This window comes from Coregonus lavaretus, assembly GCF_964263955.1.
Source record: "Coregonus lavaretus genome assembly, chromosome: 26".
Classification (NCBI taxonomy): domain Eukaryota; kingdom Metazoa; phylum Chordata; class Actinopteri; order Salmoniformes; family Salmonidae; genus Coregonus; species Coregonus lavaretus.
In genome coordinates, this window is record NC_140013.1 from 16,218,174 (window position 1) to 16,243,141 (window position 24,968).

The window sequence follows — 24,968 nt, forward strand, 5'->3', positions numbered from 1 at the left end:
ACATAGTGAGCCCCAAATAACAATCAGGTAATCAGTGTCTCTCTCCCTCAGGGATCGTAGTGGCATTTTCTTTGCATTGTCATTCAATTACAAGGGCCAATCTAATCTATGTATTTAACTTGGAGAGGCAGGGAGTTAAGCTCGCGAGCTGTTTGCTTGGTAAGCATACAGCGATCGGAAGACATGAATGAGATGTTTATCTGGCAAATCTCTTCACTTTGAGGTCTAGTGAGGGCCAGATGATGGAGGAGGCAGGCAGTCACAGAACACACAGAAAAACAGGAAGTAAACAAGACACACACACACACACACACAAACACATCCCACCCATCCCTCTCACAGACCGATGCTTGAATGTTTTGCAGACAGTCTGGCATTCAACAGCGACAATTAGTTATACTGATGACTGTACGTTCTGCCTCTCCTCACACAATCATCACTTTTGTATACAGAGGCATTGATCTTACCAGAAATAGGACTTCACGTGCTCTTGGATCAACACCCATGTCTCTCCAAAATCGTCAGATTTCCATAGCTGCAAAAATAACAGAGGCGGGGGATGGGGAGTAAATGTAGGTCAGGGGCTCATTTGCACATGTTGACTCCTGGCTGCATATAACTGGCAGAATGTTTGAGAGTCAACCGTTTTCCATCGTTTCAGATGAGCTGAAATGTGAATAATTAGTTAGGGAAGAATTCCACAAAATGTCCTCCATATTGTGTTTTTCAGAGAGACAGTTTAGTATATGCAGCTGTGACATTTAACCAGTATTTGTATTTGCACCGTTCTATTTGTAATTATGCAACTGTCCTACATTCAGAAATATTGTTTCTCTAGAACAGTCACACTGTATTATAAACCAAATGCTGTGGGGCTATGGTATGGTAATCCAGCATATCGAGTAGAGCCATTTGTCCACATAGGCATCTAAACCCGAACCAAAATGGTGGCCACAGAGCTACTGGCAAAGGAGGAGCCTGTGTATGTCTTACAGTACTATAACGCTGTTCATTATAATAGACACCTCCTGCACAAAGATCTCCATCATAAAAATATTGTTGATCTAAAGGGACTTCCTGGTAAAACATTTCTAACCATGCTTACCTCTGCATGTTGTTAAATGGTCTACGTTTCTGTCCGAGACCTTTTTCAAGACAGTGAAGCAGCATTTCTATAGCAGTCAGTTGAGTACCTGTTTGTTGGGGTGGGAGCCATCATAGCCCAGGACCAGGTTGGCTTTCTTGCTGTGCAGCAGCAGATCTGTGGGCTTGAAGGGGATGGAGAACCCCTGGATGGTCTTGCAGAAGTCAAAGGAGTTCCAGAGGTAGCTGTTGGTGCTGTCTGCAAAGAGGTACTGGAACAAGAGAAGGACAAGACAGGCCAAGGTTAGGCTAAATACCCACTGGGGTCTGTTCATGAGTGTTACGGAATGTGAAGCTAGAAATATATTGTGTAGAACAGGGAATCATTCTTGCTCTATACATAACATTTCTATTTGTACCTGCAACTTTCTGAACTGAACAAACCTCTGACGTGGTAAAATGTCAAGCCTGACTGATTTCAACAAACTAGAATAGTAAGAACTTGCCTAATATCTCAACTCCAGATATCTCTAGTCTAGCTACTTCAAAATACCGTTTCCAAACACCCCCACTCCCCCCAAAAAAATCACAGACATATTCAGAGATATTTAATTTGAAATGCCTAATTAGATAGTCTGATTATGCAATTATACAGAGCTATAATCCCATCTTGTCGCTCCTTCCTTTGATCTATTTTTTAACTGCCTTCCCAATAACTCCTCTATTCTCAACGGCCTCCATTTGGAAACGGGACAGAGCCCCTGTGAGAACAAAAGCTCTGTAGCGCAAGGCAGCGAGCTGGAGGTAGTGAAATAGATAGATGCTATGAGATGACGATCAAAAGCTGAAATGGTATCTCATACTGTAGATGAGTCAGGACTAGGACATAGCAGGTCCCACATGTACAGCACATCTCTCATACAGTAGATGAGTCAGGACTAGGACATAGCAGGTCCCACATGTACAGCACATCTCTCATACAGTAGATGAGTCAGGACTAGGACATAGCAGGTCCCACATGTACAGCACATCTCTCATACAGTAGATGAGTCAGGACTAGGACATAGCAGGTCCCACATGTACAGCACATCTCTCATACTGTAGATGAGTCAGGACTAGGACATAGCAGGTCCCACATGTACAGCACATCTCTCATACTGTAGATGAGTCAGGACTAGGACATAGCAGGTCCCACATGTACAGCACATCTCTCATACTGTAGATGAGTCAGGACTAGGACATAGCAGGTCCCACATGTACAGCACATCTCTCATACTGTAGATTAGTCAGGACTAGGACATAGCAGGTCCCACATGTACAGCACATCTCTCATACTGTAGATGAGTCAGGACTAGGACATAGCAGGTCCCACATGTACAGCACATCTCTCATACTGTAGATGAGTCAGGACTAGGACATAGCAGGTCCCACATGTACAGCACATCTCTCATACTGTAGATGAGTCAGGACTAGGACATAGCAGGTCCCACATGTACAGCACATCTCTCATACTGTAGATGAGTCAGGACTAGGACATAGCAGGTCCCACATGTACAGCACATCTCTCATACTGTAGATGAGTCAGGACTAGGACATAGCAGGTCCCACATGTACAGCACATCACAGTGAGAAACTTCAGGGACTTACTCCACTATTACATCACGATATAAAGTGCCTTCAGGAAGTATTCACACATTTACATTTTAGTCATTTAGCAGACGCTCTTATCCAGAGCGACTTACAGTTAGTGAGTGCATACATTATTCTTTGTATTTTTTTTTTCATACCCCCTGTGAATCAAACCCACAACCCTGGCATGGCAAACGCCATGCTCTACCAACTGAGCTACATCCCTGCCGACCATTCACTCCCCTACCCTGGACGATGCTGGGCCAATTGTGCGCCGCACCATGGGTCTCCCGGTCGCGGCCGGCTACGACAGAGCCTGGATTCGAACCAGGATATCTAGTGGCACAGCTAGCACTGCCAGTGCCTTAGACCACTGCACCACTCGGGAGATCACGGGAGATAAATAAATAAATAAAATAATATGCCATTTAGCAGACGCTTTTATCCAAAGCGACTTACAGTCATGTGCGCATACATTTTTATGTATGGGTGGTCCCGGGGATCGAACGCACTACCCTGGCGTTACAAGCGCCATGCTCTACCAATTGAGCTACAGAGGACCACTAGAGATCACACCTCTTGACTTTTTCCACATTTTGTTGTGTTACAGCCTGAATTTCAAATTCATTAAATTGAGATGTTGTGTCACTGGCCTACACACAATAGAGCATAAATGTCAAAGTTGATTTACATTTTTTACAAATTAATAAAACATCTATACACACACACATATATATATACACACACACACACACACACACACACACAGTACCAGTCAAAAGTTTGGACACACCTACTCATTCAAGGGTTTTTCTTTATTTTTACTATTTTCTACATTGTAGAATAATAGAAAAGACATCAAAACTATGAAATAATACATATGGAATCATGTAGTAACCAAAAAAGTGTTACACAAATCAAAATATATTTTATATTTGAGATTCTTCAAATAGCCACCCTTTGCCTTGATGACAGCTTTGCACACTCTTGGCATTCTCTCAACCAGCTTCACCTGGAATGCTTTTCCAACAGACTTGAAGGAGTTCCCACATATGCTGAGCACTTGTTGGCTGCTTTTCCTTCACTCTGCCGTCCGACTCATCCCAAACCATCTCAATTGGGTTAAAGTCAGGGTATTGTGGAGGCCAGATCATCTGATGCAGCACTCCATCACTCTGCTTCTTGGTAAAATAGCCCTTACACAACCTGGAGGTGTGTTGGGTCATTGTCCTGTTGAAAAACAAATGATAGTCCCACTAAGCCCAAACCAGATGGGATGGCATATCACTGCAGCATGCGGTGGTAGCCATGCTGGTTAAGTGTGCCTTGAATTCTAAATAAATCACAGACAGTGTCACCAGCAAAGCACCCCCACACCATAACACCTCCTCCTCCATTCTTTACGGTGGGAACCACACATGCAGAGATCATCCGTTCACCCACACCGCGTCTCACAAAGACACGGAGGTTGGAACCAAAAATCTCCAATTTGGACTACAGACCAAAGGACAAATTTCCACCGGTCTAATGTCCATTGCTCGTGTTTCTTGGCCCAATCAGGTCTCTTCTTCTTCTTATTGGTGTCCTTTAGTAGTGGTTTCTTAGCAGCAATTCAACCATGAAGGCCTGATTCACACAGTCCCCTCTGAACAGTTGATGTTGAGATGTGTCTGTTACTTGAACTCTGTGAAGCATTTATTTGGGCTGCAATTTCTGAGGCTGATAAATCTAATGAACTTATCTTCTGCAGCAGAGGTAACTCTGGGTCTTCCATTCCTGTGGCGGTCCTCATGAGAGCCAGTTTCATCATAGCGCTTGATGGTTTATGCGACTGCACTTGAATAAACTTTCAAAGTTCTTGAAATGTTCCGTATTGAATGACCTTCATGTCTTAAAGTAATGATGGACTGTCGTTTCTCTTTGCTTATTTGAGCTGTTCTTGCCATAATATGGACTTGGTCTTATACCAAATAGGGCTATCTTATGTATACCCCCCCTACCTTGTCACAACTGATTGGCTCAAATGCATTAAGGAAAGACATTCCACAAATTAACTTTTGACAAGGCACACCTGTTAATTGAAATGCATTCCATGTGACTACCTCATGAAGCTGGTTGAGAGAATGCCAAGAGTGTGCAAAGCTGTCATCAAGGAAAAGGGTGGCTATTTGAAGAATCTCAAATATAAACTATATTTTGATTAGTTCAACACTTTTTAGGGTATTACATGATTCCATATGTGTTATATCATATGGAGTGGCGCAGTGGTCTAAGGCACTGCATCGCAGTGCTAGCTGTGCCACTAGAGATCCTGGTTCAAATCCAGGCTCTGTCGTAGCCGGCCGCGACCAGGAGACCCATGGGGCAGCGCACAATTGGCCCAGTGTCGTCCAGGGTAGGGGAGGGAATGGCCGGAAGGGATGTAGCTCAGTTGGTAGAGCATGGCGTTTGCAACGGCAAGGTTATGGGTTCGATTCCCACGGGGGGCCAGTATGAAAAATAAAAAATAAATGTATGCACTCACTAACTGTAAGTCGCTCTGGATAAGAGCGTCTGCTAAATGACTAAAATGTCAAATGTAAATATCATAGTTCTGATGTCTTCACTATTATTCCAGAATGAAAAAACCTGAAAAAACAAACTTTGTCCAAACTTTTGACTGGTAGTATACAGTGGGGGAAAAAAGTATTTAGTCAGCCACCAATTGTGCAAGTTCTCCCACTTAAAAAGATGAGAGAGGCCTGTAATTTTCATCATAGGTACACGTCAACTATGACAGACAAAATGAGGGAAAAAAATCCAGACAATCACATTGTAGGATTTTTAATGAATTTATTTGCAAATTATTGTGGAAAATAAGTATTTGGTCAATAACAAAAGTTTCTCAATACTTTGTTATATACCCTTTGTTGGCAATGACACAGGTCAAACGTTTTCTGTAAGTCTTCACAAGGTTTTCACACACTGTTGCTGGTATTTTGGCCCATTCCTCCATGCAGATCTCCTCTAGAGCAGTGATGTTTTGGGGCTGTCGCTGGGCAACACTGACTTTCAACTCCCTCCAAAGATTTTCTATGGGGTTGAGATCTGGAGACTGGCTAGGCCACTCCAGGACCTTGAAATGCTTCTTACGAAGCCACTCCTTCGTTGCCCGGGCGGTGTGTTTGGGATCATTGTCATGCTGAAAGACCCAGCCACGTTTCATCTTCAATGCCCTTGCTGATGGAAGGAGGTTTTCACTCAAAATCTCACGATACATGGCCCCATTCATTCTTTCCTTTACACGGATCAGTCGTCCTGGTCCCTCTGCAGAAAAACAGCCCCAAAGCATGATGTTTCCACCCCCATGCTTCACAGTAGGTATGATGTTCTTTGGATGCAACTCAGCATTCTTTGTCCTCCAAACACGACGAGTTGAGTTTTTACCAAAAAGTTTTATTTTGGTTTCATCTGACCATATGACATTCTCCCAATCCTCTTCTGGATCATCCAAATGCACTCTAGCAAACTTCAGACGGGCCTGGACATGTACTGGCTTAAGCAGGGGGACACGTCTGGCACTGCAGGCGGCGTAGTGTGTTACTGATGGTAGGCTTTGTTACTTTGGTCCCAGCTCTCTGCAGGTCATTCACTAGGTCCCCCCGTGTGGTTCTGGGATTTTTGCTCACCGTTCTTGTGATCATTTTGACCCCACGGGGTGAGATCTTGCGTGGAGCCCCAGATCGAGGGAGATTATCAGTGGTCTTGTATGTCTTCCATTTCCTAATAATTGCTCCCACAGTTGATTTCTTCAAACCAAGCTGCTTACCTATTGCAGATTCAGTCTTCCCAGCCTGGTGCAGGTCTACAATTTTGTTTCTGGTGTCCTTTGACAGCTCTTTGGTCTTGGCCATAGTGGAGTTTGGAGTGTGACTGTTTGAGGTTGTGGACAGGTGTCTTTTATACTGATAACAAGTTAAAACAGGTGCCATTAATACAGGTAACGAGTGGAGGACAGAGAAGCCTCTTAAAGAAGAAGTTACAGGTCTGTGAGAGCCAGAAATCTTACTTGTTTGTAGGTGACCAAATACTAATTTTCCACCATAATTTGCAAATAAATTCATAAAAAAATCCTACAATGTGATTTTCTGGAATTTTTTTCTCAATTTGTCTGTCATAGTTGACATGTACCTATGATGAAAATTACAGGCCTCTCTCATCTTTTTAAGTGGGAGAACTTGCACAATTGGTGGCTGACTAAATACTTTTTTTCCCCACTGTATATATAAGTATTCAATCCTTTGTTATTGCAAGCCTAAAAAAGTTCAGGAGTAAAAATGTGCTTACCAAGTCATAATAAGTTGCATGGACACACTCTGTGTGCAATAACATGATTTTTGACTGACTACCTCATCTCTGTATCCCACACATACAGATAATTGTAAGGTCACTCAGACGAGCAATGAATTTCAAACTCAGATTCAAACAAAAAGACCAGCGAGGTTTTCCAATGCCTCCCAAAGTAGGGCACCTATTGGTAGATTGGTAAAAAAATTAAAAAGCAGACATTGAATATCCCTTTGAGCATGGTAAATTTATTAATTACACTTTGCATGGTGTATCAATACACCCAGTCACTACAAAGATACAGGCATCTTTCCTAACTCAGTTGCCGGAGAGGAAGGAAACCGCTCAGGGATTCCACCATGAGGCCAATGGTGACTTTAAAACAATTACAGTTTAATGGTTGTGATAGTTTTATCCTAAGGATGGATCAACAACATTGAAGTTACTCCACAATACTAACCTAAATGACAAAGAAGGAAGCTTGTACAGAATAGAATATTCCAAAACAAGCATCCTGTATGCAACAAGGAACAAAAGTAAAACCGCAAAACATGTCGCAAAGAAATGGTGGTGGCTGCATAATGTTATGGGTATGCTTGTCATCAAGGACTAGGGATTTTTTTGTGGGATGAAAAGAAACTGAATAGAGCTAAGCACAGGCAAAATTCTAGAGAAAACCCTGGTTCAGTCTGCATTCCAACAGACACTGGGAGACAAATTCACCTTCAGCAGGACAATAACCTGAAACAAAAGGCCAAATATACACTGGAGTTGCTTACCAAGACGACATTGAATGTTCCCGTGTTACGGTTTTGACTTAAATTGGCTTGAAAATATATGGCTAGACTTGAAAATGGCTGTCTAGCAATGATCAACAACCAACTTGACAGAGCTTGAAGAATTTTTAAAAGAATAATGTGCAAATATTGAACAATCCAGGTGTGCAAAGCTCTTAAGAGACTTACCCCAAAAGACTCAAAGCTGTAATCGCTGCCAAAGGTGATTCTAACATGTATTGACTCAGGGGTCTGAATACTTGAAAACATTCAATTACACTGGGAATAGATAGAACATCGCTCGGAGATGCACAACAATTATATAACATTAAAAATGGGTGAATCTTTCTTTTAAGAAGATGTTATAAATAGGCAGATCCATAACCAGTCAGACCCAAGTACAAAGGACTTGGAGTATAAGCATACAGTGCCTTCAGAAAGTACTCAGACCCCTTGACTTTTTCCACATTTTGTTACGTTACAGCCTTATTCTAAAATGGATTTAAAAAATAATAATCTTCAGCAATCTACACACAATACCCCATAATGACAAAGAAAAAACAGATTTTTAGACATTTATGCAAATGTATTCAAAAAATTATAAACAGAAATACCTTATTTAAATAAGTATTCAGACCCTTTGCTATGAGACTCGAAATTGAGCTCAAGTGCATCCTGTTTCCATTGATCATCCTTGAGATTTTTCTACAACTTGATTGGAGTCCACCTGTGGTAAATTCCATTGATTGGACATGATTTGGAAAGGCACACACCTGTCTATATAAGGTCCCACAGTTGACAGTGCATGTCAGAGCAAAAACCAAGCCATGAGGTCAAAGGAATTGTCCGTAGAGCTCCAAGACAGGATTGTGTCGAGGCACAGATCTGGGAAGGCTACCAAAACATTTCTGCAGCATTCAAGGTCCCCAAGAACACAGTGGCCTCTATCATTCTTAAATGGAAGTAGTTTGGAACCACCAAGACTCTTCCTAGAGCTGGCCGCCCGGCCAAACTGAGCTATAGGGGGAGAAGGGCCTTGGTCAGGGAGGTGACCAAGAACCCGATGGTCACTCTGACAGAGCTCCAGAGTTCCTCTGTGGAGATGGGAGAACCTTCCAGAAGGACAACCATCTCTGCAGCACTCCACCAATCAGGCCTTTATGGTAGAGTTTCCAGACGGAAGCCACTCCTCAGTTTTTCTGCGGCAGGGACTGGGAGACTAGTCAGGATCGAGAAAAAGATTAATGGAGCAAAGTACAGAGAGATCCTTGATGAAAACCTGCTCCAGAGTGCTCAGGACCTCAGACTGGGGGCGAAGGTTCACCTTTCAACAGGACAATGACCCTAAGCACACAAGCAAGACAACGCAGGAGTGGCTTCGGGACAAGTCTCTGAATGTCCTTGAGTGGCCCAGCCTGAGCCCGGACTTGAAAATAGCTGTGCAGCAACGCTCCCCATCCAATCTGACAGAGCTTGAGAGGATCTGCAGAGAAGAATAGGAGAAACTCCCCAAATACAGGTGTGCCAAACTTGTAACGTCATACCCAAGAAGACTCGATGCTGTAATCGCTGCCAAAGGTGCTTCAACAAAGTACTAAGTAAAGGGCCTGAATACTTATGTAACTGTGATATTGTTTTGATTTTGAAAAAATTAATTAGCAAACATTTCTAAAAACCTGTTTTTGCTTTGCTATTATGGGGTATTGTGTGTAAATTGATGAGGAAAAATCAATTTTAGAATAAGGCTGTAACGTAACAAAATGTGGAAAAAGTTGAGGGGTCTGAATACTTTCCAAATGCACTGTAGGCCCTAAATGTAAGGTTAGTCAGTGGGTTATGCTATGGGCTAACCATTCATTATCTCTGATCCCCCTTAATTCATAAATCATTACCTAAAGTGATCACTGCAATTTATCTCTCAGACACTTCATCATATGCTTCAAATGCTTCTACAAGGGGAGGCTAGACCTGCTGCTCTGGGCCCATATTTATCAAGCGTCTTGTGAAGGAGATTTAGGATCAGTTTTGTCTTTTAAATCATAATGAATCCGATTATTATGGACAGAGAGGAACTGATCCTAGAAAACTCACAGCTCAGTGTGCAGATGAGAAGAAACCACTAATTTCCCATCGTAATAATCTCCATGATGTTGGGAGAATGTTGCAGACTAAGAGGGTGAAATCCTCCTGCTGTTATCTGCGGTTATACCAGGCAGCCCTGCCTCTCTCTCTGGAGCACACCTGTCTGCAGACGGATGGCCCCAGCCTGCAGCCTCTGCAGAGACGCACGCTGCTGCAGGGCTCACAGCAGCGTGCGTGCGTGCCCTCCTGCCTGCTAACGGAACAAACTGCGTTTCCCATGCACCCTTAAACCTGGCAATAACCTCCACTGGGCTGAGTGCCAGGGGGAACGGCTGGGGGGCGGGGCCAGGACTATGACTCACCGGCACACAGTGAGACATAATCGAACACGGCACCGCACCAAACCTCACGGCACTGCATCGAACAATCTTGAGCTCATGACTGATCACTACACACACACACACACACACACCCACAGACACTATACACCTAAATCAACCCTTATAAACCCCAAGCTCAATAACGTTATGTGCCTTCCATTTTACATTTTAGTCATTTAGCAGACGCTCTTATCCAGAGCGACTTACAGTTAGTGAGTGCATACATTTTCTTTCTCTTCATACTGGCCCCCGTGGGCATCGAACCCACAACCCTGGCCATGCAAGCGCCATGCTATACCAACTGAGCTACACGGGGGTTGTGTGGAGATGGGAGAACATACGAAAAAGAGCTATACACTCAAAGCTATACACTTTCAAAACATAATAAAACCCCTCTGTATCAGGGCAGTCTTCAATATAGAGATAGGCCTAAATACAGTATCTATTATTATCATCCTGTACAATGAGTGTACAAAACATTAGGAACACCTGCCCTTTCCATGACATAGACTGACCAGGTGAATCCAGGTGAAAGCTAAGATCCCTTATTGATGTCACCTGTTAAATCCACTTCTATCAGTGTAGATGAAGGGGAGGACAGGTTAAAGATGGATTTTTAGGCCTTGAGACAATTGAGACATGGATTGTATGTGTGCCATTCAGAGGGTGAATGTTCAAGACTAAATATTTAAGGGCCTTTAAACAGGGTATGGTAGTAGGTGCCAGGCGCACCGGTTTGAGTGTGTCAAAAACTGCAACGCTGCTGGGTTTTTGGAGACAACACGGGCCAGCATCCCTGTGGAATGCTTTCAACACCTTGTAGAGTCCATCCCCAGACAAATTCAGGCTGTTCTGAAGGCAAAAGAGGATGCAACTCAATATTAGGAATGTGTTCCTAATGCTTTGTACACTCAGTGTACGTACCTCTATGGTCTTCAGCCACTTACCCTCTTATTGTCAGCGTGGCTGTGGTAGAACTGGGAGATGACCTGCTTGCTCCCCTCTTTCTCCTTCTCCCCACTCAGCTGAAACCTCTCTGAGATGGGGGAGAAGCTGGTTCCATAGTCGTAAGACACGTACACCTACCATGTGACAAAGGAGAGAGGAAAGAGGTGAGAACATGGAAGTGATGGTACATGGTAAACAAGTGAAATCCACTATCAATGTAATTTTTGTTGTGATGCTTTTTGGACAGGACAAAATTAGGCTATGTCAAGTTTGATTTTTTAAATGCTTTTTGATGAAGGACACATTTCTAGTAGAGAAAAAAATTACTTTAGAATGGGTGTATTGGGAGGGAGGCCATTAACTGACTCGGTAAAAGGAATCAAAGCATTTTAGGCAGTAGCTAGACTTTAGACTTTCCATCTACGGACTTTCCATCTACGGAGAGAAACACAATACTTGGGGAAAAGCTTTGTCCATGTTAAGTGACTACAGAGTGGAACTGTAGCTCCTTTAAGAGAGAACTCCAATCCAGAATGTTAAGAGGTGTTTAGTGTTCAATGCTGTTCTGTTCTGATCCCTCCTGTCCTGCAGATTCTACCAGAGACAATACATGAGTCAGGTCAAAGCTCTCGGATTCCCGTAAGAGTGCCAGACACCAAGGAGCTCAGACCACAGAGAACAGCACACAAAGCCCACAACGCTGGCTGGAAGTTGTGGAGAGACACAAAACTAAGAATTGTTGTACAAACAAACTGTCCTTCACCAGTGGGATCTCTGCGGTTTAGTATAAACCACTTGTTTTTCAAATGGCATCACATCTTAAGTTAACCCCTTGAGGAGCACGGGAGGTCCTTCTTACAGTGTGAACAAAAGCAGTGGGGGTAGCGTGGGTTACTGTAAGCTGAGCGTGAGTATCAGACAGGATAGGGAGCTGATATAATCAAAAGCAGAGAGAGTAGAGAGAGAGAGATGTAACAGATGGAGGGATTAATCCATGGCTCAGTGAATCTGATCTGTGAGTGGAGAGGAAGCACACAGCTGGCTGGCAGGCAGGCAGGCGAGGCCATTGCGCCATCTCATTAGCACAGTGGAACAGGTCTGGGCCTCGCAGCACTGACAACATGTGGCCTGTCACTGTCACTGACCAATGGGCGCCCATGCACACGCACACACACACACAAACGCACATGCACGCACGCACGCACACACACACGGATACACAAAGACAACATTACACAACCAAACTGTGGTTAACCCAGTATTATCATTTCTGCCATGGTACCTCGAACAAAGGAGTCTAAATTTGAGTGAACAGCGCCGGAAGAAGATGGCTGCCGTTTTACAGCCCTCTAACCAATTGTACTACTATGTGTGTTTTTCCGCGTTATTTGTAATTTATTTTGTACATAATGTTTCTGCCATCGTCTCTTATAACCAAAGAGAGCTTCTGGATATCAGGACAGCGATTACTCACCTCGCGTTGGACGAAGACTTTTTCTTCAACGAGGCGTTCGCGAAGGATATTCTACAGACTCCCGACAAGGCCCAGATCCCCGTCATTCGCGTGAGGAAGAGACGGAGATATCGTGGACGCAGATCCGGGTGCCTTGTAAGGATCCGACGGCGAACGAGTAAACTGCCTCTCCCATCAATCCTATTAGCCAATGTTCAATCTTTTGAGAATAAAATTGACGATTTAAGATTACGGTTATCCTACCAACGGGACATTAAAAACTGTAATATCTTATGTTTCACGGAGTCGTGGCTGAACGAAAACAATGACAACATTCAGCTAGCGGGCTATACGCTACATCGACAGGACAGAACTGCAGACTCTGGTAAGACAAAGGGTGGCGGTCTGTGTATATTTGTAAACAACAGCTGGTGCACAAAATCAAATACTAAGGAAGTCTCGAGGTTTTGCTCGCCTGAGGTAGAGTATCTTATGATAAGCTGTAGACCACACTATTTACCAAGAGAGTTTTCATCTATATTTTTCATAGCTGTCTATTTACCACCACAAACCAATGCTGGCATTAAGATTGCACTGAATGAGTTGTACAAGGCCATTAATCAACAGGAAAACGCTCATCCAGATGCAGCGCTCCTAGTAGCCGGGGACTTTAATGCAGGGAAACTTAAATCCGTTCTACCTCATTTCTACCAGCATGTTAAATGTGCAACCAGAGGGGAAAAAACTCTAGACCACCTTTACTCCACACACAAAGACGCATACAAAGCTCTCCCTCGCCCTCCATTTGGCAAATCTGACCATAACTTTATCCTCCTGATTCCTGCTTATAAGCAAAAACTGAAGCAGGAAGCACCAGTGATTCGGCTAATAAAAAAGTGGTCAGATGACGCAGATGCTAAGCTACAGGACTGTTTTGCTAGCACAGACTGGAACATGTTCCGGGATTCTTCAGACAGCATTGAGGAGTACACCACATCAGTCACTGGCTTCATCAATAAGTGCATCGATGATGTCGTCCCCACAGTGACCGTACGTACATACCCCAACCAGAAGCCATGGATTACAGGAAACATCCGCACTGAGCTAAAGGGTAGAGCTGCCGCTTTCAAGGAACGGGACTCTAACCCGGACGCTTATAAGAAATCCCGCTATGACCTCCGACGAACCATCAAACAGGCAAAGAGTCAATACAGGTCTAAGATTGAATCATACTACACTGGCTCTGACGCTCGTCGGATGTGGCAGGGCTTGAAAACTATTACAGACTACAAAGGGAAGCACAGCCGCGAGCTGCCCAGTGACACAAGCCTACCAGACGAGCTAAACCACTTCTATGCTCGCTTCGAGGCAAGCAACACTGAAGCATGCACGAGAGCACCAGCTGTTCCGGACGACTATGTGATCACGCTCTCTGTAGCCGATGTGAGTAAGACTTTTAAGCAGGTCAACATTCACAAGGCCGCAGGGCCAGACGGATTACCAGGACGTGTACTCCGAGCATGTGCTGACCAACTGGCAAGTGTCTTCACTGACATTTTCAACATGTCCCTGACTGAGTCTGTAATACCAACATGTTTCAAGCAGACCACCATAGTCCCCGTGCCCAAGAACTCTAAGATAACCTGCCTAAATGACTACCGACCCGTAGCACTGACGTCTGTAGCCATGAAGTACTTTGAAAGACTGGTCATGGCTCACATCAACAGCATAATCCCAGAAACCCTAGACCCACTCCAATTTGCATACCGCCCCAACAGATCCACAGATGATGCAATCTCTATCGCACTCCACACTGCCCTTTCCCACCTGGACAAGAGGAACACCTACGTGAGAATGCTATTCATTGACTACAGCTCAGCATTCAACACCATAGTGCCCTCTAAGCTCATCACTAAGCTAAGGATCCTGGGACTAAACACCTCCCTCTGCAACTGGATCCTGGACTTCCTGACGGGCCGCCCCCAGGTGGGAAGGGTAGGTAACAACACATCTGCCACACTGATCCTCAACACGGGGGCCCCTCAGGGGTGCGTGCTCAGTCCCCTCCTGTACTCTCTGTTCACCCATGACTGCATGGCCAGGCACAACTCCAACACCATCATTAAGTTTGCCGACGACACAACAGTGGTAGGCCTGATCACTGACAACGATGAGACAGCCTATAGGGAGGAGGTCAGAGATCTGGCCGTGTGGTGCCAGGACAACAACCTCTCCCTCAACGTGACCAAGACAAAGGAGATGATTGTGGACTACAGGAAAAAAAAGAGGACTGAGCACGCCCCCATTCTCATCGACGGGGCTGTAGTGGAACAGGTTGAGAGCTTCAAGTTCCTTGGTGTCCACATCACCAACGAACTATCATGGTCCAAACACACCAAGACAGTCGTGAAGAGGGCACGACAAAGCCTATTCCCCCTCAGGAGACTAAAAAGATTTGGCATGGGTCCTCAGATCCTCAAAAAATTCTACAGCTGCACCATCGAGAGCATCCTGACTGGTTGCATCACCGCCTGGTATGGCAACTGCTTGGCCTCTGACCGCAAGGCACTACAGAGGGTAGTGCGTACGGCCCAGTACATCACTGGGGCAAAGCTCCCTGCCATCCAGGACCTCTATACCAGGCGGTGTCAGAGGAAGGCCCTCAAAATTGTCAAAGACTCCAGCCACCCTAGTCATAGACTGTTCTCTCTGCTACCGCACGGCAAGCGGTACCGGAGTGCCAAGTCTAGGTCCAAAAGACTTCTCAACAGCTTCTACCCCCAAGCCATAAGACTCCTGAACAGCTAATCATGGCTACCCGGACTATTTGCACTGCCCCCCCCACCCCATCCTTTTTACGCTGCTGCTACTCTGTTAAGTATTTATGCATAGTCACTTTAACTCTACCCACATGTACATATTACCTCAACTACATCAACTAGCCGGTGCCCCCGCACATTGACTATGCAACGGTACCCCCCTGTATATATAGCCTCCCTACTGTCACTTTATTTTACTGTATATATAGCCTCCCTACTGTCACTTTATTTTACTGTATATATAGCCTCCCTACTGTCACTTTATTTTACTTCTGCTCTTTTTTTCTCAACACTTTTTTGTTGTTGTTTTATTCTTACTTTTTTGTTTAAAATAAATGCACTGTTGGTTAAGGGCTGTAAGTAAGCATTTCACTGTAATGTCTGCACCTGTTGTATTCGGCGCATGTGACCAATAAAATTTGATTTGATTTGATTTGAAATTTGAAGGGGAAAAAGACAGCTGAAATGTACAGTCCAAAGTAAAACAGTCAGGAGGGTGTTATCTGAAAAGAGGGCAACGTGAATTGAGAGGGAAGGAGAAGATTCAAAGTGGCTAAAAACAGCATGGCTGTAAAGCAACACGCAGGCGTTAGGCTATGTAGTTGTGGATAGGTTCATGGATATGTTCTTTTTCATGCGACTGTGGATCCCCCTCCCACACACAAGGTGTGTTAATGTACTTACAGGAAATGTAGGCTATTACATTAGTGTACTCACAGGAAGTGTACTACTGTACTCGCAGGAAGTGTACTACTGTAGTCACAGGAAGTGTATTCTGGTACACAGAGGAAGTGTATTCCGGTACACAGAGGAAGTGTATTACGGTACACAGAGGAAGTGTATTACGGTACACAGAGGAAGTGTATTACGGTACACAGAGGAAGTGTATTACGGTACACAGAGGAAGTGTATTCTGGTGCACAGAGGAAGTGTACTACTGTACTTACGTACTTACAGGATGTGTACTACTGTACTCGCAGGAAGTGTACTCCTGTACTCACAGGAAATGTACTACTGTGTACTCACCGAGCTAGTCTTGGGACCTGTGGCTCCGACACTGTCTCTGGCCAACGCCACAATGACATTGCTCTTCTCCCCGGCCCAGTGCACCACCATCTGGTTATGGGAATCGTTCAGGTTGGCCTGCAAAGAAAAGAACAGTCTCTCAACTGACCTGTTGTATTCTTGTTCTGTTTGATCAAAATGCAGCTCAACACGAGTCCAGTGAATTATGCATACATCTGATAAATTACAGTCACTTTTATCTCCGATAAACGTCCTTGGAACCTATCAAATTAGTTATGAAATGCTATTATCAGCTAGACATTGTAATGATTTTGCTGGGTTCGCGGCATCTGCTTAGCTGGTAGAAATCCCTCTGTGAAAGGTTGTTGTACCTTGCCTGGCTGTGTCTGGCATTTCTTTATTCATTCTTTTATCCAGTTAAGCTCACTGATGCACGTTACTACGGCGACGGACTTTGTGGTCTTATTGTTACGACCTTGCGAGGAGCACCTGGCTAAAGGCTCCTCTCCCTTTCGGTGTGTGTGTGTGTGTGTGACAACAAACAGTGACCAGCTTTAGCTCACATCGCCCACTTTCAGAGGCCTTCACTGTGTCCATTGAAACAACACAATGCTGCTACTAAGTGCTTGTGGTAGATGTAGTAGTGTAACAGCAGAAGGCACCGCTCAAACAAACGCTAATGCTCCATTGGTGCAGCTCTGACAATAAGATCTGTGAAGTGTGAATCCCCAAAAAGTATGTCATTTTAATTCCCACTGCTGTTGCCTCTCATCTGAGTGCTCCTCTCTCTCATTCTTAATGTATCATTCTGCAGGGGGCTGTGGGTCTTTAAAAAGCTTAGTTTTCTCCATTTACTACAGTATTTCTACCGACTTGGACTTTGAAAAGACCGTAATTTCTGTATAAATGATAAACAGACGTTCATCTTCTTTCAGTGGTAACTTTACACCAACTATTGGTACTATGGCTTGTAGACTTAGTAATGGAATATGATTTCTGCTGCAAATTGCTACAAAATAGCTTACAAGAGTTTGTTGTGTATATTAGCATGATTTCAGCATGAACATTGTAATAAGGTAGATCATTCCATGTAATAACATTCTCATAGCCTGAGAAAAATTGTAGAACACTTCTAACTGGACTTGTCTAATACGAAACGCTCATTCAGAAGGTTTTAAAACATTTCGCTATGGTGGGCCCTACTGAACATGTCCCAGGAGGTCAGCTGAGTAAAAGGCAAGGCTGTATTCAAGGCTGAGATGACACTGCAGTAAATCTCAGAGCCTTTTAAGCCTCATTGCCCGCAGAGCATTTTAAGGGGTGCCGGTGTGGTCCTTCTGACACAGCTGAATCAGGAGAGTGATGGCACTGGCAAATTGCTGCAAATGGCAGCATGAGACACAATCTACTGAGCACGATAACAAAAATTGGCCATTAACATCAGTTAATGGCATGAGCATCACTCAAACCGTCTCCAGTTACATGAAGCATTGTACTATGCTTGGGGTTAGGGCCTCACAAGCTCACTGTTGTCCGTTGGGTCCCAAAAGGTCTGGCTACCATTAGCTATATCTCATAAAACAGCTTTTAGAGTAGATGGGACTGTAACTGCATTCTTTTTAGATTTGTGATAAAATGAATAATAGGTCTAATCATTGTGTCTAGATATTTTGGGCTACCTTGAGCACAATGACATCTCCTATTGCTTGTGGTCTTGCAGGTGATTGACGTTATTACCAAAGACAGTACAGCATGAAGATAGGCTAAAACTGCTTCTCCAATAGAAATCCCTGATCACACTTAGCTCATGCGTAGAAACACTTCATTGGGTCTAACGGTCGTCTCGCGCATAACTGCGCATGTGCAGGCCGTCAAATCAAAGGCACTCCTTCGATATAAAGTCGTTTTCGTTCCCGGAAGTCTTGCGATGTTGCACCTCTAGGTTAAGAAACTCTGTGATAGTACTGCTGCCATTGAGGCCTTCAAGTAAATGTTGGGCCCGAAAATGTGCCTAACTTTGATAATAGCAATAAAGAGTCCGGTTTAGCTCTGCCAAATGGTTTTTAGCATAGATAGTCAAGATTCCAGATGTTGAGTTTGCTAGTATGATAGTTAGAGGATAGAAAGTGGCTGAGAAAGAAGTGACCCAGTACATCTGTCTCTTAGGAAGCATGTTGGTCACTGGGGTATTAGGACGGGTGGTCACACAAAGGCAACCAGCAGTCTTCACTATGCAAGTGCCAGGGATTCTAACACTACAGATTCCTTTGCACTAGTGCATTGACGTAAGCTCTGGTAGCATCTGACAAGCCCCAAATTATTCAACACCAAGTCAGGAAGAACGCAGACTTCTCTCTTTTTTTTTTACTCTGCCAAACCTTGACACTCACCAGAGAGGAACAGTAAATGTATCTGTCCGTAGCTCACGGCTCATGCTCCTTTTGCACTATCTGAACGAAGCTAGATTAATAGTTGCAAAACTCCATCGGAATGGAAAAGGAAGTACGCAAATCATGCCTTACAAAAGCCAAGGCCGAGTGTCTGAAGGAGACTGGTCAATGCTGATTCCATCAGTCCAAACTTAAAAGCACAATATCGACTAGGCATTCAGTCACATCAATCTGGACTCTCCTGAAAATTATTTTCATTGGCAAACATGTAATCCAGGAGACGCTTTTCTGGTTCCCAAAAATGGTTTTGTGCCCTACTAAACACGACCTTGGTGCTACTACGTCAATCTGTTTCCTAAACAACAACAAGCAAAGAAAACCCCCAGTGAAATAGGGTGAGTATTTACATCTCTCCCATCATGGTCTCCTTCATTATTCAAGAGAGCAGAATGAACCACTGCTGAAAGAGTGTCACCGTTGGAGCGGAGCTGAACCGACGATGACATCATCTGCCTGCTGCAGAACTCGCATTCAGTGCAAACGTTACATTTGCAATTTTCAAGTGTGTATTTTTTGCTGGATGCAGAACAATCGCACCACTGTGCTCTGTGACAGTCATGCCACACATTAGCAAATGTTTTTATATACACTGAATGACGGCCAACTAGCTGCGACAGGCCCTGATATCAGTGTGTTATAGGCTAGTTGTTTATCTCCCCATAGTGTAGTCTGTGCTAGGCTATGTTATGTAAAGGGATGCTCTGCTCTGTGGAATCTCTGAAGTAGCCTCCTTGACAGAGACTAGAGTCCTTCTTCACAAGGCTGAATGATAAGTGGGTTAACATGGCAGATCATGCTGAATGTCTCAATGCTGTTGCCAGCTGAAGAGTAGCCAGCCAGCAAAACATTAGTGAGTGCCTGGCACATTCTTTTGGGGTAAAATGTGAGAAACAACCGTGAAGTGAGGCTTGAGGTGAGCTTTGTGTGTGTGTGTGTGTGTGTATACATTTTACTATACTTGTGAGTACCAGAAGTCCTCACAAGAATAGTAAACCAACTAAAATTGTGAGGACATTTTGGCGGTCCCAAAAAGGCTTCACAAGTATAGTAAGACATAGCTCTGTGTGTGTGTGTGTGTTCGTTCCTCGGGAGGTTAAGTTGGTGCTGCACAAACACATTCATTCAGCTCCAGGTGATTTAGTACGTCCTTCATCTGGCCTTGATAGACTAGTCAGCTGAAACGCAGCTCACAAACACACACACCAGAGCAGTGAAAATGCCCTTTTGGACATACCTTTTCCACATCTGCATTGTTCGCCTTCTTTACTGCAACTTGCAGTAAATTTACTCCGATTCCTAACAGTAAGTGAGTGTTTGAAGGGTCAAAAACTAGTCTGTGGTTGTAGTCCTGAAAGGATATGTCGTCATAGACTGTGACAGACTGTAGTAAATTATATACAAACACAAAAGAAACCAATTAAAAGTTTGAAGGGGACCAAGCTGGTGTAGCTTGCGAATGCTTGTTCTCTCGCTCACTGTCTCACACACACCGATAGGCCAAAATAAAGAATGAGACAGCAACAAGCTGTCCAATAAAACTGCAGATATTCAACCATGATTTCTTCATGATGATCAAAGATTATCAGGATTCTGATTGATTACCATAGCACCTATTTTTCCCTGGCACTCGCTTCTCTGCAGTTAGCAAACAGTATGAGTTGTCTTAGATTAGGCCTAATCTCTTGAAACTCAACACAAAACTGTAAACATACGTATCCTTCTCGCTCACACAGGCTCATAGAACTAGGCTAGACGACATGCATCAGAACAAGTCCAGGCACCAGACAAGTGTAGTCAATGGATTCATCTAGGCTCCTTACGTGTGACATGATGACCACTGTGACCACTATGAACACTAATGAGGAAAATTAGTACAGCCAAGCATTCCCCAAGCCAGACCAAACATCACCATGGCACATGACACTTGTATTGTGGTCTAATGCACAAACCCTGTTTGATCTGTTTACTATGTGTCATGTGGCAGGGAACCAGATCCTGCAGCAAAACAATTTGCAAAGCAACACAAAACCACTATTGGACAAGTTCAGGTATGACCTCTGCGTTTCACTCTGTTTCAAGACGTTCTGTCTCTGCTGAACAGGACTTAGGCGCTAGACTAGGCTTGGCTCTCTAGTTTGTTTTGAGTGAGAATATCGACTGGCAGATTCTCAAGACAGGTTTCAGTCACACTCCCCGCTTGTTGAATTTCACAATACAGCCCCCTCCGTGACTGCCTCCACCGCATGACTATGAGTTTTTACTGGAAGTCATGTCTCAAGAGTTTTTCTATTTCATTTCCTAATTCTTTGAGCTCATTATCAGGAATGAAGGCTATATTTTTGGTCAATTACCTGGAACTCTAAACCCACATTCTTAGTTCTTAAACTAAGGAACTATGATTAATTGTATCCACATTTCACACACACTGACAACATCTGATACAGATTTGTACAACAATTCAATTTAAAGTGAGAATTATATCCATATCTTGATCTATGTAGCTCAGCTAACTTGAACTTAAATGCCCAAATAACAGCCCTAAAGTTGCTACAAAAAGCCTACCTTACTTATTTATAAACAAAGTATGTACCTTTTTATGAATTTTATACATTTTCGCTGCAGCACCTTTAGAAACTTCTAGGCTGAATCCCCATGAGTGCCATATCTAATGAACAAAGCTATTTAATCCCTCAAGATATTGGCTTTCCTCTACTGTGACAGTTAGGGAAATGGGTGTGTGAGGAGACACTGGCTGTGTTTATTTTGTGTTCGGTGGGGGGAAAAACTGTGTGCTTTTTGGGGATATTTCTGAAGGGGGGGGGCTAAACAACAGCTTACTCTCATTCCAAGAAGACATCATCTGGCCTACAGTTAACCTAAACCCACATCTGATTCAATGAACACCCTCCGGAACAAAACATGACATCTGACCAGCAGAGGAATTCTAAAGTGGCAAAAACATATCCAAAATTGATCACATAAGCAACCATTTCTGTTCCAATTTGAGGATGTGTGGAATGCAGAGAATACTGAAGGGCAGACTACCGTGATAAATACAGTGGGGGAAAAAAGTATTTAGTCAGCCACCAATTGTGCAAATATTTAGTCAGCCACCAATTGTGTAAGGAAAAAAAAATCCAGAAAATCACATTGTAGGATTTTTAATGAATTTATTTGCAAATTATGGTGGAAAATAAGTATTTGGTCAATAACAAAAGTTTCTCAATACTTTGTTATATACCCTTTGTTGGCAATGACACAGGTCAAACGTTTTCTGTAAGTCTACACAAGGTTTTCACACACTGTTGCTGGTATTTTGGCCCATTCCTCCATGCAGATCTCCTCTAGAGCAGTGATGTTTTGGGGCTGTCGCTGGGCAACACGGACTTTCAACTCCCTCCAAAGATTTTCTATGGGGTTGAGATCTGGAGACTGGCTAGGCCACTCCAGGACCTTGAAATGCTTCTTACGAAGCCACTCCTTCGTTGCCCGGGCAGTGTGTTTGGGATCATTGTCATGCTGAAAGACCCAGCCACGTTTCATCTTCAATGCCCTTGCTGATGGAAGGAGGTTTTCACTCAAAATCTCACGATACATGGCCCCATTCATTCTTTCCTTTACACGGATCAGTCGTCCTGGTCCCTTTGCAGAAAAACAGCCCCAAAGCATGATGTTTCCACCCCCATGCTTCACAGTAGGTATGGTGTTCTTTGGATGCAACTCAGCATTCTTTGCCCTCCAAACACGACGAGTTGAGTTTTTACCTAAAAGTTATATTTTGGTTTCATCTGACCATATGACATTCTCCCAATCCTCTTCTGGATCATCCAAATGCACTCTAGCAAACTTCAGACGGGCCTGGACATGTACTGGCTTAAGCAGGGGGACACGTCTGGCACTGCAGGATTTGAGTCCCTGGCGGCGTAGTGTGTTACTGATGGTAGGCTTTGTGACTTTGGTCCCAGCTCTCTGCAGGTCATTCACTAGGTCCCCCCGTGTGGTTCTGGGATTTTTGCTCACCGTTCTTGTGATCATTTTGACCCCACGGGGTGAGATCTTGCGTGGAGCCCCAGATCGAGGGAGATTATCAGTGGTCTTGTATGTCTTCCATTTCCTAATAATTGCTCCCACAGTTGATTTCTTCAAACCAAGCTGCTTACCTATTGCAGATTCAGTCTTCCCAGCCTGGTGCAGGTCTACAATTTAGTTTCTGGTGTCCTTTGACAGCTCTTTGGTCTTGGCCATAGTGGAGTTTGGAGTGTGACTGTTTGAGGTTGTGGACAGGTGTCTTTTATACTGATAACAAGTTCAAACAGGTGCCATTAATACAGGTAACGAGTGGAGGACAGAGGAGCCTCTTAAAGAAGAAGTTACAGGTCTGTGAGAGCCAGAAATCTTGCTTGTTTGTAGGTGACCAAATACTTATTTTCCACCATAATTTGCAAATAAATTCATTAAAAATCCTACAATGTGATTTTCTGCAAAAAAAATGCTCTATTTGTCTGTCATAGTTGATGTGTACCTATGATGAAAATTACAGGCCTCTCATCTTTTTAAGTGGGAGAACTTGCACAATTGGTGGCTGACTAAATAATTTTTTTCCCCACTGTAAGAAATCACATTATGGAGATACTCAGCAATGTGACCTCATCATACACAACAGCCCAACATCTTACAGAAATCCACCACAACAAAAACCTAATATGCAAAGACTGCCACTATTGGCTCTTCACAATATTTGCACCCGCCAGTAAGGCATGCACCTCCACATTGGGAAGACTCTATAGTGGCACTCTTGGCTAATTAGAATTATGTTGTTGTTGATGTCTGTCACCCAGCTATGATGGTGTGTGTTACTGCTAAGTCTATGTATACTGTCATTTGGATTTTACAGACAACTGTGTGATTGTGGTGACATGCTATGATCACCAGGTTTCAGAAAAACTAGTCAGATAAAAATAAAATAATGTATTGGATTGGTTAAGAAGATAATTCAAAGACTTCGTGCAATACATGTGTGTCGGTCTGTCGGTAAGTTAGACATTAAAACGGAGGGTTTGTTTACTAGATACAGTGACGTAGTTGAATAGGTTATGCCAGAGCATTCTATGGCAGCTCAAGCCTTACATTGGGAAGAAAGAGCCCGCCATGGCATCGTATGCTGAAAGGTAACAGTGTGTGCTAAAACGTCTAGTAGCTACCTAGCTACAGTGGTACTGATAGTCACACACTTGGCAATAAGCTAGACTGACTTCGACAGCCTGGCTTTGGTTATTTGCTCTTCACCTCTCCTCGTCAAGGGTCGTGCATTAAATGAGAGAGCCATAGAGGCTGCTGAGGTCCGTTACTAAACTAGCTAGCTGCTAAACCTAACTAGCTACTGTAGCTAACTATAGATAACCTTCTGATTGTGACGTGAGACCAGCTAGCTACCTGCTTTCAATAGAAGTAATGCATTACCTGTCCATACACCTTTGGCACGGGTGGTTCGACTGCACTCCGCCGATTGCGATGCTGATACATGCCCGAAGCTCTGTCTTCCCTTGCACTACGTACAGCTCGTCGCTTCGCATCCGTGCCTATTCCATGGATAAATTCTTCATTTGCGTTCACCGTAGAAAAACCCGTGTCCTGCGGTAGCAAGAACCGCTGGTCTCGATGAAGACGAAGGGTGGAGGAAAATGTCCCAGGAGCAAAGAAAAATAACACATATATTGTAAACCTAAGAGGGGGCAGCATCTTGACTGTCTGTCTTGTCGCCATGTTTGTGTATGTTTCGTTTAGGTAACTAGAAGAGCTCCTTCGAGTGGCGATTGGAGTAAGCGTAGGAGGCACGTCCCCCAACACACCCTCCCCTAAGCAAAGTCTGCTAGTAAAAAACAAAAAATACTCCGCGTTGCGTCGTGCTTAAGAACAGCCCTTAGCTGTGGTATATTAACCATATACCACACACCCTCGTGCCTTATTTGTTAAGTATACTACACTACATGTCAAGT

The 24,968-nt window shown here is 43.8% G+C and overlaps 1 protein-coding gene across 1 annotated transcript; it reads right to left on the bottom strand.

Annotated features, from left to right (window-relative positions):
- Positions 1 to 463: 463 nt before the first annotated feature.
- Positions 464 to 24,761, bottom strand: LOC311101536 (sortilin-related receptor-like; the record flags this gene model as incomplete). The annotated part of the gene is made up of 5 exons (XM_084142675.1): positions 24,433 to 24,761; positions 16,523 to 16,639; positions 11,224 to 11,358; positions 1,194 to 1,355; positions 464 to 535 (listed from the first exon to the last, which is right to left on the bottom strand). The coding sequence occupies exons 1-5, from the start codon at positions 24,733 to 24,735 to the stop codon at positions 464 to 466; spliced, it is 789 nt and encodes a 262-aa protein (XP_083998801.1). The 5' UTR covers positions 24,736 to 24,761.
- Positions 24,762 to 24,968: the final 207 nt, after the last annotated feature.